Here is a 13,262-nt window from a genome sequence, read left to right as displayed (position 1 = left end):
TTGGTATGATGGGATGTGACGCCACATATTGTACCTGACTAATTATGCACATAACTAATTTTGAGCGAGCCAATGGAGCTAGAGGTCTGATTTTGGTACATAGGGATAACTTAGGGACCGTCTCAGATTGTCGCAGAAGTTCAAAAAGCGAAATTTATTCGTTTAGGGGGGGAGGGAGTTTGACCTCCATCAATTAGTGAACTTCACTTTCGCACTTTCATTTTGTGATCACAAGTTTTCGTGTGTTTATTTCAAATTAAAGAAAAACTGCACACTCGTGCCAACAAATTTGTAACTGTTTCCATCTCGTTTGTGCCCAAAACACAATTTACCGATAGGAACATTGTATTCGAAACATTTCATTCATCAAATTATATACATAGACAAAAAGAATAATCTTTTTAAAAATGTGCTATTTATAAGCGTCTGCTCTAACCACTAGATGTCTTTATTCTCACTTGTTATGCACCTGGTCATAGTCGTTCCAATATGATTGAACATGCCTGGGCCCCCTTGTCATAGTTTCTCGCTTATTTACCGCCCCTACCAAGTACAAATTGCGTGTTCACAAAGACAAAGAACAGCACAAGAGATGCAAAAAGGGAAAGTAAAATAAAATGAAACTTTTATGTGGTAAAATGCCCTGTTAGTACTCAAATCTGATCGATTACTTTAATTGTAATGTGGCAAGGGGAATACGTCTATAGTAGCTATAGCAAAATGCAACATTGTACTCTCAGGCAGACATGAACATTTCGCACTTTTGAAGTTTCGTTTAGGGGGAGGGGGGAGGGGGTTTTGATCTAAACGAATGAATTTCGTTTCTTGAACTTCTGCGACAATCAGAGACGGTCCCTTAGCAATACAGTTTTTTTGACAAAATGTCACGTGACCTCAGTGACCTTTGACCTCAAATATACATATTTGTCCATAACTCAGTAACCACAAGTGCTACACCCTTCATATATGGTATGATGGGACACCTTATGACGCCACATATTGTACCTCATTAATTATGTGCATATCTAATTTTGAGCGAGCCAATAGAGCTAGATGTATGATTTTTGGTATATAGGGATAGACTATAGGATAGAAATTGTTTGACAAAATGTCATGTGACCTTGATAACCTTTTACCTAAAATACACGATTATGTCAATAAATAAGTAACCACAAGTGCTATGTCCTTTATATTTAGTATGATGGGAGACCTTATGACAACACATGCTTTACCTTATTAATTATGCACATATATAATTACGGGCAAGCCAATAGAGCTAGAGGTCTGACTTTTGCCATATATGGATTAATTAGCAATACAATTTAAATTTTTTTTTTCAAAATGTCACGTGACCTTGATGACCTTTGACCTTGATTATGCATATATATGCATAACTCAGTAACCACAAGTTCTTTACGCTTCAATTTTGGTAGGATAATAGACCTTAAGATGTCACATCTTGTACCTCATTTATTATGCGCATATGTATTTCTTGGCTGGCCAATACAGCTAGAGTTCTGATCTTTTTTCCTGATTTAGAACCATAACTTAGACCTGCCTCTTGTTTCAAATTGGGAACAATGACATAGACCCATGTATCCATAGATCTGAACATTACACTCCAGTGATACTTCTTAATGACCACGTTTCCCTGCCCCATCAAGACTAATACTCCTATTACAGGTGGGGACTATGTCATTGTCAATGACTTGTTATCATATGAGCTTTTCGTATTTCAATCTGTACAAGGGGATTAGAAGGGTTGGCCACCATCCCCTGTGTTTTTTAAAGCAATCAATTCATATGCTAAAACCACACAAAAGAATACGTTTTAACAACAAAACAATATGCAAATTATATATTTATATGCAAATTAGTCATCCCTCTGTTTCTGCATGCTGTGGAAAAACTACATTGTCATCCATTGATGCTGATTTTACTACTCCAGATCTAGGACTGACTGGTACAGAAGTCTGTAGGCTGACCTTTACCTACTGACAGTGTTGAATTTAAGATCATCCCTTAAAGACTATCCTTAAAGGTCATGAAGGCGCGACATTGCACATATGAACAATGTCATTATATATCATCTAGTATTGAAACTAGAAGATATCGATGTTAGAGTCTGGTACAAACAAATATGATTGCAAAGAATGCTATAGATAGTACAATACACAATAATAGTAGTGGATGCTGCGCACTGTATCTATGCTATCGTCTAGTATCACCTAGTTTGAAACAGTAGATGATACTAGCCAATATACTATTGATAATTCAGTACTAATTGTGAATCGTACTGAACAATTATGAACCCAAGATGATACTGGATGATACTGTCGATAGTAATACTGTTGGATATTTTGAGGTGCAACATTGTGCGGATCTAGCCAAAGTTGTTGTGAAATATCACCTACTTTAAACCTCTAGACGATACTCTAACTATATCAACTTTCTGGTATTGATACTCGATATATATCAGATAATTTGTATAAATGTGCAATGTTATGCTGTCCTTTTAAATGTTCACAATCATTGTTATTGTCACTACTTCTGTAATTTAAAGGAGCAGGTTTGAAAACTGTTGAAAATAGGGCAGCCAAGATGTGTAAGTGATTGACTAACATTCTCATCAGTTGACCTTTACACCTTGGATACAAGCTGCTTAGCAATATTGTGTCCATGAGATCAAGAAAATGGCTGCTAGTTTTAAAGCGCCGTTATCGTCGTCTGCGCAGGTGCCAGACCGAGTCTCTGGTTACCAGAATAAGTGTACAGTGTATCCCATAAGGCAGTGTATTACCAGGGCTCACAAGCAAGATGGCGGCGACCATAGTCTGTGCTGGAGGTTGTGAAAAGGCTCCGAATTGGGTAAAAAGAAGGGACAAAACTAAAATTTATTTGTACAGTGCACACGAGGTATGGAAGGAGGCGAAGGCAGTCCGCTACATGACTGCATCAAACGCAAAATCTGCCGAATATGTCCTTGCTTCGCACCGGGGAAACTGTCACGAATGTTTTCCTTCTGTTCGTGACCGTGCTGTGTGTTCCCGGCGTTACACGGTCTCCCCACCACACACGGTACGCAGGGCTAGTGGTAATCGCGACTCCGACGGAGACAGTCAGAGACGTGGAAACACAAGTGACGAACTTACAGCTGCTACTATCGAATTCAAAAGGTGAGTGGATCGTTCTTGTGAAAGCCTGTACATTCTAGTTTACATGTTAGTTGTAAAGCCTGTCCGGCAATTGGACGGCAATTTTCGGGAACGCAGCATGTGCACACCGAACACGGAGGATGCATGGAGGTTTCTGGTCAATTGGACCCTATGCCGATTGGACCCAAGTCAATTGGACCCCGTGATTGATCAAGAGGTTTTACCAAATATGAACTCATACAAACTATTCGAGCATCGCTTTGGTTTAGCATACGTAGTAAGTTTTATGTTTAGAGTTCTCTAGCAATTCATGGTCTTAGACGGCCACCGTGTGTCGGCCTAGGCTCCCAAAGCTGGCCATGCAAATGAACCATACGTACTGTACTTCTGTGTACTTCACTGTTAAGTGCTGCGGGCCGGGTCACCGTCTCCGAGTACCAGCCCTGGTTACCAGCACTGTCGAAGTGAATTTCGTTGCACAATTGTATAAAACCCAGAGACTGGAATAACGTTCCTATGCAATACAAGTCTTAGTCACAGTGTTTTAAACGCTGGTCAGTGACACTGGACATTGGCTGACCAACAAAATGCGAAATGGTTAAATAATCTCTCGCTCTATCATTGGGTCCAATTGACTTGGGTCCAATCGGCGTGGGGCAATTGACCACGACCAGTTGCCTGCATGGATGGTGTCTGGTAATAGATAGCTGTGGGTCAATAGCTGTGGTGTTTTCGGACGGGATTTCTGACTTTTTCGTGCTGGTTTTGACTTTAACGTTGTTAACCCCGCCACCACAATAACGTAAAAGTCAAAACAGCTCGTAAATCAGAAATCCCGTCCGAAAACACCACAGCTATGGACCCACAGCTAGGTAATAGACTACAAAGCTACCTGCATGTACAAACTTACCCAGACAGTCATCAAACATGGAGCGGTAAACATGGAGCTAGAAAAACTAGAAAACACTGGACTGAACTTGAACTGTCTCTGGTTTCTGAATTCTAAGGCCAAATTGTCCCGAGTTTCCAAGTTTTAGTGCTGAAATGCAGGCTGAAATGTCTCCTGCGTAAAAAAAACCCCTTCATTTTACACTGTCAACTTTGTAATATTGTAAGATTACCGGTATAAATACATATATATATATATATATATATATATATATATATATATATATATATATATATATATATATATATATATATATATATATATATATATATATATATATATATATATATATATATATATATATATATATATGTAATCTTTTTCTGTTTTACTCTCTATTACATCCAGAAAAGTGTGATAAGTATAAAGGAGTCAAACATTCCTGGGACATGTGGCATGGAGGAAAGGACATTCACAAAAAAGTAGTAAAGGTATGTTATCTTTAGTTTATCAATGCACACTTTTATAGCTTAACATCATGTTAGTTCTTTGCAGGCAAAATTTTCTTGAATCTCATCTGCTATGCAAGTTTGTATTGGTATTCCGTATTGAAGCCGGCAAAGAATGCTGATTCAGTGAAATTCTATAAATTTCAAGGTAACAAAGGAAAACATTTTGTGAGCTGACGGTGCTTTGTCATAGGCTAGCACAACATGTTAGATATCATAAATCATGCAGTTTCTCCAGACTAGTGACCAAAAAGTGTTTTGAAACTTTGTGAATTTTATAATTTTGATACATATACCTTAGTAATTGTTGATTTGACACTTCTTAGCTTATGAGCTTTAAGTGTAACAACACAGATATGGATATCACATCATATGACTACTTGAGCAAAGAATAGGATGTTGGATAAAGAATGTGATAAATATCAGACTGTCAGTAGGCTAGTATTGGGCTGGCCCAGTTCAATCCAGTGCTACACCATGGGAAAGGAAGGTTTGAGCTACATTGTACTTGTTAGTGTATCATGCTGAATAGCAAAAAATAATGCAGAGGCAATATGTACATATCTGAATTTCACTGAATTTTGATCATGGTCTACAGGCTTCCCAAAGTAAGAAATGTCGAGACCTTTTGCCATGGGCATCAACTATCAGAAATCACTTCTGGTATGCTGCCAAAGAGAGCAAGGGAAGTGAAAGGAAAATGAAAGTGAGTATTTTTATGTTAAAATGCAAACAACATGAGAAGAAGGGAAGTGTTTCACATGTTAGTCAGTCTGTCCACCAATTTACAGACAGTACTCTTTGATGGTAGCATCAGGACAGTGTAACAATTTACAAATACTGGCAGTGATATTTTACATGACAATCCAATATGACTGCACCGTGAACATACTGTAAGTTTTTCATGTTCTGTCTAATCTGAAATGTGTGGAGTACAGCAGTACTAGTTATTGAGGCTTATATCCATGTTGAAATTTTAAGCATGTGGAATGTACTGTATGGGTAAATAGTGCTAACAAATAAGCAGCGTCATAAAAATATTGGTGCCAAATGATTTTTTATCGTTGTTTACCCAATAGGCAATATGGTTTGGCATTCTGCAACATGTTGTAAATGAACATGAATGGCTGCTAAATATTGATGGAACTTATGGCAAATGTGCACATTCACCATTGACAGAGGAGAATCAGCAAAGACCATAGCTACAGAAAGGGTCAACTCCTCACTTGGCACTCAAAGGGATTGTTGAAGATAAAAGATTCCTGAGAACGTTCAGCTACTATGTAAATTTCAGGTATGTTGCTATTTGCTACCATAGCCATGTCTGTACACTCATTTGGAACAATCATTGACACAGAAAGTTCAAGTACAATAACAGAATCCACTGAAATCTGCAACTTTTGCAATGCCTCATTGAAATCTTTAGAAAATTTTGTGTTTAGGTTTCGATGGGTGTTCAGATATGTTCATTATGAGAAAACTACCAGTGGTTAGTATTAATGAACAAATACATGTATGCTACACAGGATATCTTTCACATCATAGTACTAAGATGTGCATACTTTTGTCAGCATTCTAGCACAGCATCTACGAGCTCTATGGTTCATGGATATGAAATGCAACATTGGTAACACCATTTTGCTGACCTATGACAATGCTACATCAGACGAGTATTTCTCAGAGCTGGTACAGTCCCTAGCCCTGTAGATTTTCAGAGCTGGTACAGCTGTGTGCTCATGTCTGTACCGTTATATTTAATGGAAACTGTACAGGTTTCTGTACAGGTCTGTGTGAGTTTTTCTGTTTAGGCTACCTGAACGACCCAGGTCTTACTTACAGAGAAATAATATTTGTGACATATAAGTATGTGTTTATAATGATCCAGCTGGAAGCAGAGTGTCATTTGAAGCTATTTGTTTCATTTTTCCCCCAGACACAGTGGCTTTGTGGAGTCTTTCCACAGTCACCTTTTGATGTATGCCCCAAAGAGACATGCGTTCACGTAAGTATATGTATGTGTTCTTTGGTATCATATGTTGCACCGTACAGCTTGTCTAAACCAAAACTGGTTGAATCTGGAAATCTGCTTGCACTGAGTTCATCTTCTACATACAACACTGTGTTCAAAGAACTTCAATAAACCAGACTCCAAACACCTCTGTAAACCCCCAAAAATATTCTCATTGCCTTCAATGTCCCATTTTAATAGACAGGTTTTACAGTGTACTGATTGTAAGTAGACATTACTGTTAGACTGATTGTTTATGTCTTTGGAAAGTAAAATTTGGTCAGTATTACATCTGCAAATTATTGAAGTCATGCTGTACAATGTAAACAATGTGCACGTACAGTTTTATCCATATTTTCATCATAGACTCTTTAGGGATGAGGAGAATCCAAATTTAAAACATGACCATTTCATACTTTCTGAAACTTCAGATATGTTGCCTATGTGAATAGCCTACAAAACTATGCTGATGCTGGTTATGGATAGGGTCCTGCTATTCAGTTGGCTGCCATAGATTTTAATAAACATACTAATCAGAAGCAAGCACTGGACAAAGATGGGAAACCAAGGTGTGTGATACTGCAAGTATGATGAAATCTTCATTATTCCTACCAGTACATACTCGGCTTTATAGGATTGCTGTAGACAGAACAACAAGAAACTTAATTTTATATTCACAATGAAAATCAAGAAATAGCCTAATGTTACTATTGTAGACCCTTTAGTACTGACACATTGCCTCCACACACATTGGGAAATAATATTGTTGAAAGTGTGAACAGCCTACAAAACTATGCTGATGCTGGTTATGGATAGGGTCCTGCTATTTACTACCTGTGACTGCCTGTAGCTGCCGGAGGACTACCCAAGAACTGCCTGAGGACTGCCCGAGGAGCAAGTAGGCCAAATTTCGCCCATTTTAACACTAAGCCAATAGCTTGAACTTATATTATGCCTCACTAACAAAAAATATCATTGATTTGGTGTTTTCTGTAGTGGTTTTAGAACCTGAAAGACGCGGGGCTTTCGACTAGAAAGACGTCCCCATCTTGATTCTGAGATCATATCATTCAGTGTAAGGGGTGGTAAGGGGTGTTCCAAAACTGCAGGAGAAAACATCAGGTTAACGCCAAATCAATGATATTTTTGGTTGGCTGGGCATGATATAAACTGAACCTGTTGGCCTAGTGTTAAAATGGGCAAAATTTGGCCCACCTTTTCCACGGGTAGTGCTAGGGCAGTTGTCAGACAGTCCTCAGGCAGCTACGGGCAGTAATTAGTAGGACCGTATGGATTTGAACTCCAGCTTGTACCGTCTAGACTTATTACAATAGGCTGCATAATCACAATCTTGTTATATTTGACATATCAGGATACATAAGAATCACACCGTCATGTTTATGATAATCTATAATGCTTGAGAGTTGCTTTAAAACTATCTGCATGATTGTTTTTCAGGTTTGAAGTCAAATACTCTAAGCAGTCCAAGAGGTTTTATCCTACTGCCAAACTAGAGCCCAAGAAGTATGAACATATGGGTGAGCTGCAAAGGCAGATCTTCCAGTCTCGGCAAAATGACTATGGCCACATGTCCTGGCATGTGTCCTTGGATGAGAATGATCCCAGGCGAATCCATAGCACTAGACATTTGGTGACAAGGCCTAGTTTAAGCCAAGTTACAGCACAGTATCAGAGTAGATTTGCCTCATCACAGTCTCATGGACTTAGTGGTAGTTATAATCAATGAATGCGCAGTAAACTGTATCCAGCAAGGAAATAGAACATTAGGAAACCTTTGAAAGTAGTCATAGTGTGATCTTCTATTGCCTCCATTGATTTTATCATTAACATACCGGTAAATACTGCATTATTGATTCTTTTATCTGTCATATCAAATAACAGAAAACTGCTGTTCTAAAATTACTGAACTCAGGTTAATTTTTTGTGAGGTTCATGAACAAATTTATATAAACTGTTTGGTCATTTTTTTCATTGATAAAAAAATTTATTGTGTACTTCAGTCTGTCACTATGTTGGAGCAGAGATATCATACCCAAGCTAGGTCAAATGACATCATTGAATTTTTAGCTTCAAAATCAGTGACACACACTGACCTCAGTATTCAGCCAACCTTGCACTGTAGAGAGGATAGTTGATGGCCTGAATAGTAGTACAAGGTTTATCTACTCAACACCTAACATTTCAGTATGTCATAAACACACATGTGGCGTAAAGCCAAGAAGAACTGAAAAATAAGTCCTCTGATTCACCGCTATAGTTTTCCAAACGAGATTTTGTGGTAAAACTGCCATTTTAAATGAATTATTTTGCAGTTTTTAGCTGGCTTGCATCCCTATGAGTTTCATGCAAAAGTTTACATTTGTTTTTGAAGTTAATCATTCAGAAGTGTAAATTTATTTTTCCTAGGCTTTGAAGGGGTTTATGTGAGCAGTTTGAAATTCCATAAAAGTTGACTTTTCAGGAGTGATACATACCCAAGAAAAAGCAGACATGAATGTCCATGCATACAGTTTTGTAAGAATGACCTCCACTCAAAAACATGCTATAGGACAGCTCAAGGTGTTGTTCATTTTATTGTATATTACCAGTTTGCAATGACACATACCTGAGGAAAGTGAACCAGACACATCACCTGCATATTCAAATGTTAATGAAAAATTGTTTGAACAGAAATATTGTGGTTTACGTTGTCAATATCTAGTTTGATGACATCGAGGATAAATAAAGCAATCCAAGATTCACCAACTAGTCTTGAATTTCTCCTTCTATGTAGCCAACATACACGTTATTAGGACTTGGATAGCATCTTCTAATAACTAGAACACAACAGATGGAATAACACGACGGTTTCCTCTGCCCAACCGACCATGTTACCCATATATAAACTGGCGATATGCAAAGTGTCTGTAGCATGCATTGTTCCTAGGTTGATCTTGTGCATAAGTGTCTGCAACTGTTCTCATGGCAATTTCTAAAACATTAGGGTCCATATACAAGTTGTTGAAATAACCATGTCCTTGCTATACATTCTTTGCCAATCCTTTTTTTCACATTTGTTTTCAACCTGTGAAGGCATTGGTTGACATTCTCCACACCTACACTATGGAAGAGATACTATGTCATCAGGTTTTGGATCAGGGGATGGCTGCTGATGAAACTGATTGAGGCCTTGATCGGTTCCATCCAAGACAAAATCTGCTCATGCATCTTGTTGTCTTCTGATTAATTCCATGGTCACTTTTTCCAGTCTTTGTCTTGTTAAATTCTGTATATATTGCTGAAAGCAATGAAAGAAAATAAAAATTAACAGGCTTAAAATCTTACTTATTTGATTTTGAGAAATCATAGCAATATTGAATATTATTTTACCCATACAATCTTAGCACTGCCTGTTCAAATTTTAATATGATTTTAACACTTCTGTTGTTCACATGTCAATCAAATAAAATAAAAAACAAAATGTGTAAAACTGACAACAAAGTAGTTTTCTACAAACCTGTACATTTCTTTCATGAGCACTGTGCCTGTCCTGTTCATCCATGCAATCTAGCACCTGTGATAGCTGTTCAGGCTGGTAAGCAACATGTCTTTTCCTAATGTTTGACTGTTAAGGTTGTACAGTATTCTCATCTTCCTCAGATGATGATGACTCCTACAAAACACAGCCCCCCAAAAAACAAACAAATAAATAAATCACCAGAAAAGGTACACATGATTTAGATTTCAAAAATATAAATAAAGATATTGGAAAAGCAATAGCTAATAATGGTAATGCTGGCAAGGTAAGCTACTCAACAACATACTTTTTGGTGACATGATATAAGAAACTGTATGGCAGTTGTTCACAAATCATTACTACTTACTGCCTCCACCAGGACATACACCCTGAAAGATTTACTCATCTGTAGAGAAAACACATTACAATTTACGATGCAATGATGGTGAGGACAAGAGCCAGAAGCTAGCCAAATCTACCAGACAGAGTTTTCTGACAAGCCACTTTTTTTCAGTAGAAAGCTAAAAGTCCATAGTTGTGAAATGTTTTTCTCGGATTACATGTTAGTTGCTGCTCCTTTTGCAACTTGTGTACCAATGAAGTATCGAGATACTGAGATAGTATCTCACTTCGTCAGATTTAATAATTCAAGTCGACTGTTTGCACTGAAATCATCGTCTATGAACTACAATTCCGCATCGCTCAACTTGTTTACTCTTGCTTTCATAGCAGCAACTATGCAATGAATAAGCTTACCGATTCAATGTCGGTTCCAAACCTATACGGCAACCTTTTCCCAATCAGCGACCGACGAAGTCATAAAAGTTCATTACAAGTGCTCTCGCCCATTATGGAACGTATCAAAAGGAATTCATAGACTAGTCTAGAGATTGAAACCCGGGACGTAAGATAAGTATCAAACGATATCTGAGGTCAGGGTCCATCTCTACGAAAAAGAGTGCCCGGAAGCAGGGTGGTCGATCATATAGCATTTTGGTTTATATACACATAGCCGATTCCGTTGAAAAAGTACGCTTGAAAATTGTTATCCCAACTGGGACCTACCTCACCTGTGAAAAAGCTGGTACAACAAACAACATTTCTACATTTGGTTATAACTAGGATGTGCACATAACTGCATAAGCTGTGGTGAGGCCATGCTTCGTTCGTCCGAACTTTTTTGATGCAGTTATACATGTATATTGGACAAATGGAACGCACATAGTAGTACTCAAAGGTAATGACAGGACTGTCCATATGCTAGCTTTAGATGCCAATATTTTGGGCCATAAATACCGATAAATAATAATGATCGACCAAGCTGTATAGTACGATAACTTTATAGTACTTACCGGTTCTCTTTTCACAATCACACAAGGACGTCGTCTGCCACAGGTGCATCCATTACTGCAATACTCGTCTATGGCCTTGCACGGGCATGCACCACGGCCACATTTCCTTGAGCAAATTCCTCTACAATTACATGATTTTGGTTCTTGTAAGTTATTTTCCAAAACATTGGCAAGCGCAGCGTCCACTTCGCTCATATGAAAGCTCGCTCTCATGGGATCCTCGCTCGCCATCGTGGATTGCAATGATTTGTGGGATTGAACGTAATGTTTGTAAACACGAAATTCTGCACATGCGCAGACGACGATAACGGCGCTTTAATGTGGAATGTCCGACTTATATGTTCATTGATATCATCTCTACATTTGTGACAGTTAGCAAACAAATTTAAGAAAGAAAAATGGTGAAAACTGGCCTGCTGAGATCAGGAGATTGATCATTTCAATAGTGATCAATCACTATTTCAATAGTGAGCTAGTCCCTCTTTCAAACAATTAAACTCTTATATTTGTCAAGACAAAAGTATTAATTGTTGATACGCATTTATTGTTACAGTAATATTATTAATCAAAAAGTTCAAAGATTGGGTCAGTGAGGTAGCCATTTTATTCAATAATTCTCTAAGCTGCTATTTTAATTATATGTATTTCCACTCCTTTCTTCCAGCGGGAGTTTTCAGTATTCTAACTGTTTCCACCTAAGGGATTCGGAAGTATCTTTCATTTGATTCGCCAAAACAGCAAAATCTGACAATATATAAAACGCAGACAGGTATACATTGAACCATGTTCCAGATCTATGCCAGGACGGCAGCTCTGCCCAAGAGATGTCTGAGGAGCAATCATCTTTCCAATCGACATGTACTGGGTACCTGTTACCATGGAAACAGATACAGCACAGACACCCAGGTGGATTACAAACCAATCAGGAAGCTTTTAGTGGCCAACAGAGGTGAGTGGATGTGTTTTTTTTTTACCTTGGAGTCGCCTCCATCTTGTTTCTAAGGACTGTTTTCTTTTATGTGTTGCCATAAAAAAAAGCAATTTAGATTCCACAAGGATGATCATTATCTGAAATATGAGATGTAAAGCAACAATAAAACGTACATGAACCATTTTAAATCATTCACCAAAAGGATTAGTTTGTCTCAGTCATAAACCTGTTTTTATCACAAAAGAAACCCATATAGCTTGTGTTTAATGCCATTCATGTAAGGGAGAAAAAAGAAATGATTACCTGTATTGAAGGAGTGCCTCGTCTCAGGATACTGCTCTTAAACTAAAAAGTATGTGTAAACTATAATGATTTGTAGTGAAATCTTTCAATAAAAATGTGTTTTCATGTCAACCTTTGTTCTTTTTCAAAATTTTCAGTCCTGAGTTATCGTCTATATTATTAGTTCCAGAGACCAGCTCTGGAACTGTTAGTTTTTGCTCACTTTCCTTCTTTCTTTCTTTCTTTCTTTCTTTCTTTCTCTATTTCCGGTATTACTACCATAGAACATGCTATACACAAATTTTACCTTCATTACCCAGAATGCATGCGATACGCTTATGATGTCATCGCTCACCTCGGACGGGTTTTACAGGCATTTCTTGTTTGTTTATTTATTTATTTTTTATTTTGCATTGCACAACTATCATATTGCGTTCAGCTATTAATAATTCTAGCTTTCTTTCGCTTTGTTTTTTGTTGCTTTTTGCTTTTTATTTTTCTCTAAATACTCGCCGTACGTGGCGCTATACTGTTACGTCATACGCCTTCCACATGGTGTAGAGAATGGCGGCGGATACGAACGCTTCCCTCGCATAGAGAGAGAAAAGTAGGCTTTGTG

The 13,262-nt window shown here is 37.9% G+C and overlaps 2 protein-coding genes and 1 long non-coding RNA gene across 3 annotated transcripts in view; 2 read left to right on the top strand and 1 right to left on the bottom strand.

Moving 5' to 3' along the window:
- LOC139149811 (pyruvate carboxylase, mitochondrial-like) overlaps positions 1 to 13,262 on the top strand; it is a 58,389-nt gene that overhangs the window by 9,071 nt on the left and 36,056 nt on the right. The window contains 1 exon segment of the mRNA XM_070721801.1: positions 12,095 to 12,379. Coding sequence (XP_070577902.1) covers positions 12,214 to 12,379 — 166 coding nt within the window. The 5' untranslated portion in view covers positions 12,095 to 12,213.
- On the top strand, positions 2,802 to 9,330 carry LOC139149814 (uncharacterized). The gene is made up of 7 exons (XM_070721806.1): positions 2,802 to 3,176; positions 4,453 to 4,535; positions 5,152 to 5,259; positions 5,633 to 5,847; positions 6,487 to 6,555; positions 6,993 to 7,130; positions 8,020 to 9,330. Exons 1-4 carry the CDS (start codon positions 2,978 to 2,980, stop codon positions 5,753 to 5,755), a joined length of 513 nt encoding a protein of 170 aa, XP_070577907.1. The 5' UTR covers positions 2,802 to 2,977; the 3' UTR covers positions 5,756 to 5,847; positions 6,487 to 6,555; positions 6,993 to 7,130; positions 8,020 to 9,330.
- LOC139149816 (uncharacterized) lies at positions 9,123 to 11,674 on the bottom strand. The gene is made up of 2 exons (XR_011556154.1): positions 10,079 to 11,674; positions 9,123 to 9,859 (listed from the first exon to the last, which is right to left on the bottom strand). It is a non-coding gene; the product is annotated as an uncharacterized lncRNA (long non-coding RNA).

The sequence above is a fragment of the Ptychodera flava genome, chromosome 14 (genome assembly GCF_041260155.1).
Source record: "Ptychodera flava strain L36383 chromosome 14, AS_Pfla_20210202, whole genome shotgun sequence".
In the NCBI taxonomy this organism is placed as follows: Eukaryota; Metazoa; Hemichordata; class Enteropneusta; family Ptychoderidae; genus Ptychodera; species Ptychodera flava.
The sequence above is the reverse complement of the archived record's forward strand: the minus strand, read 5'-3'. Positions and strand labels throughout refer to the sequence as shown.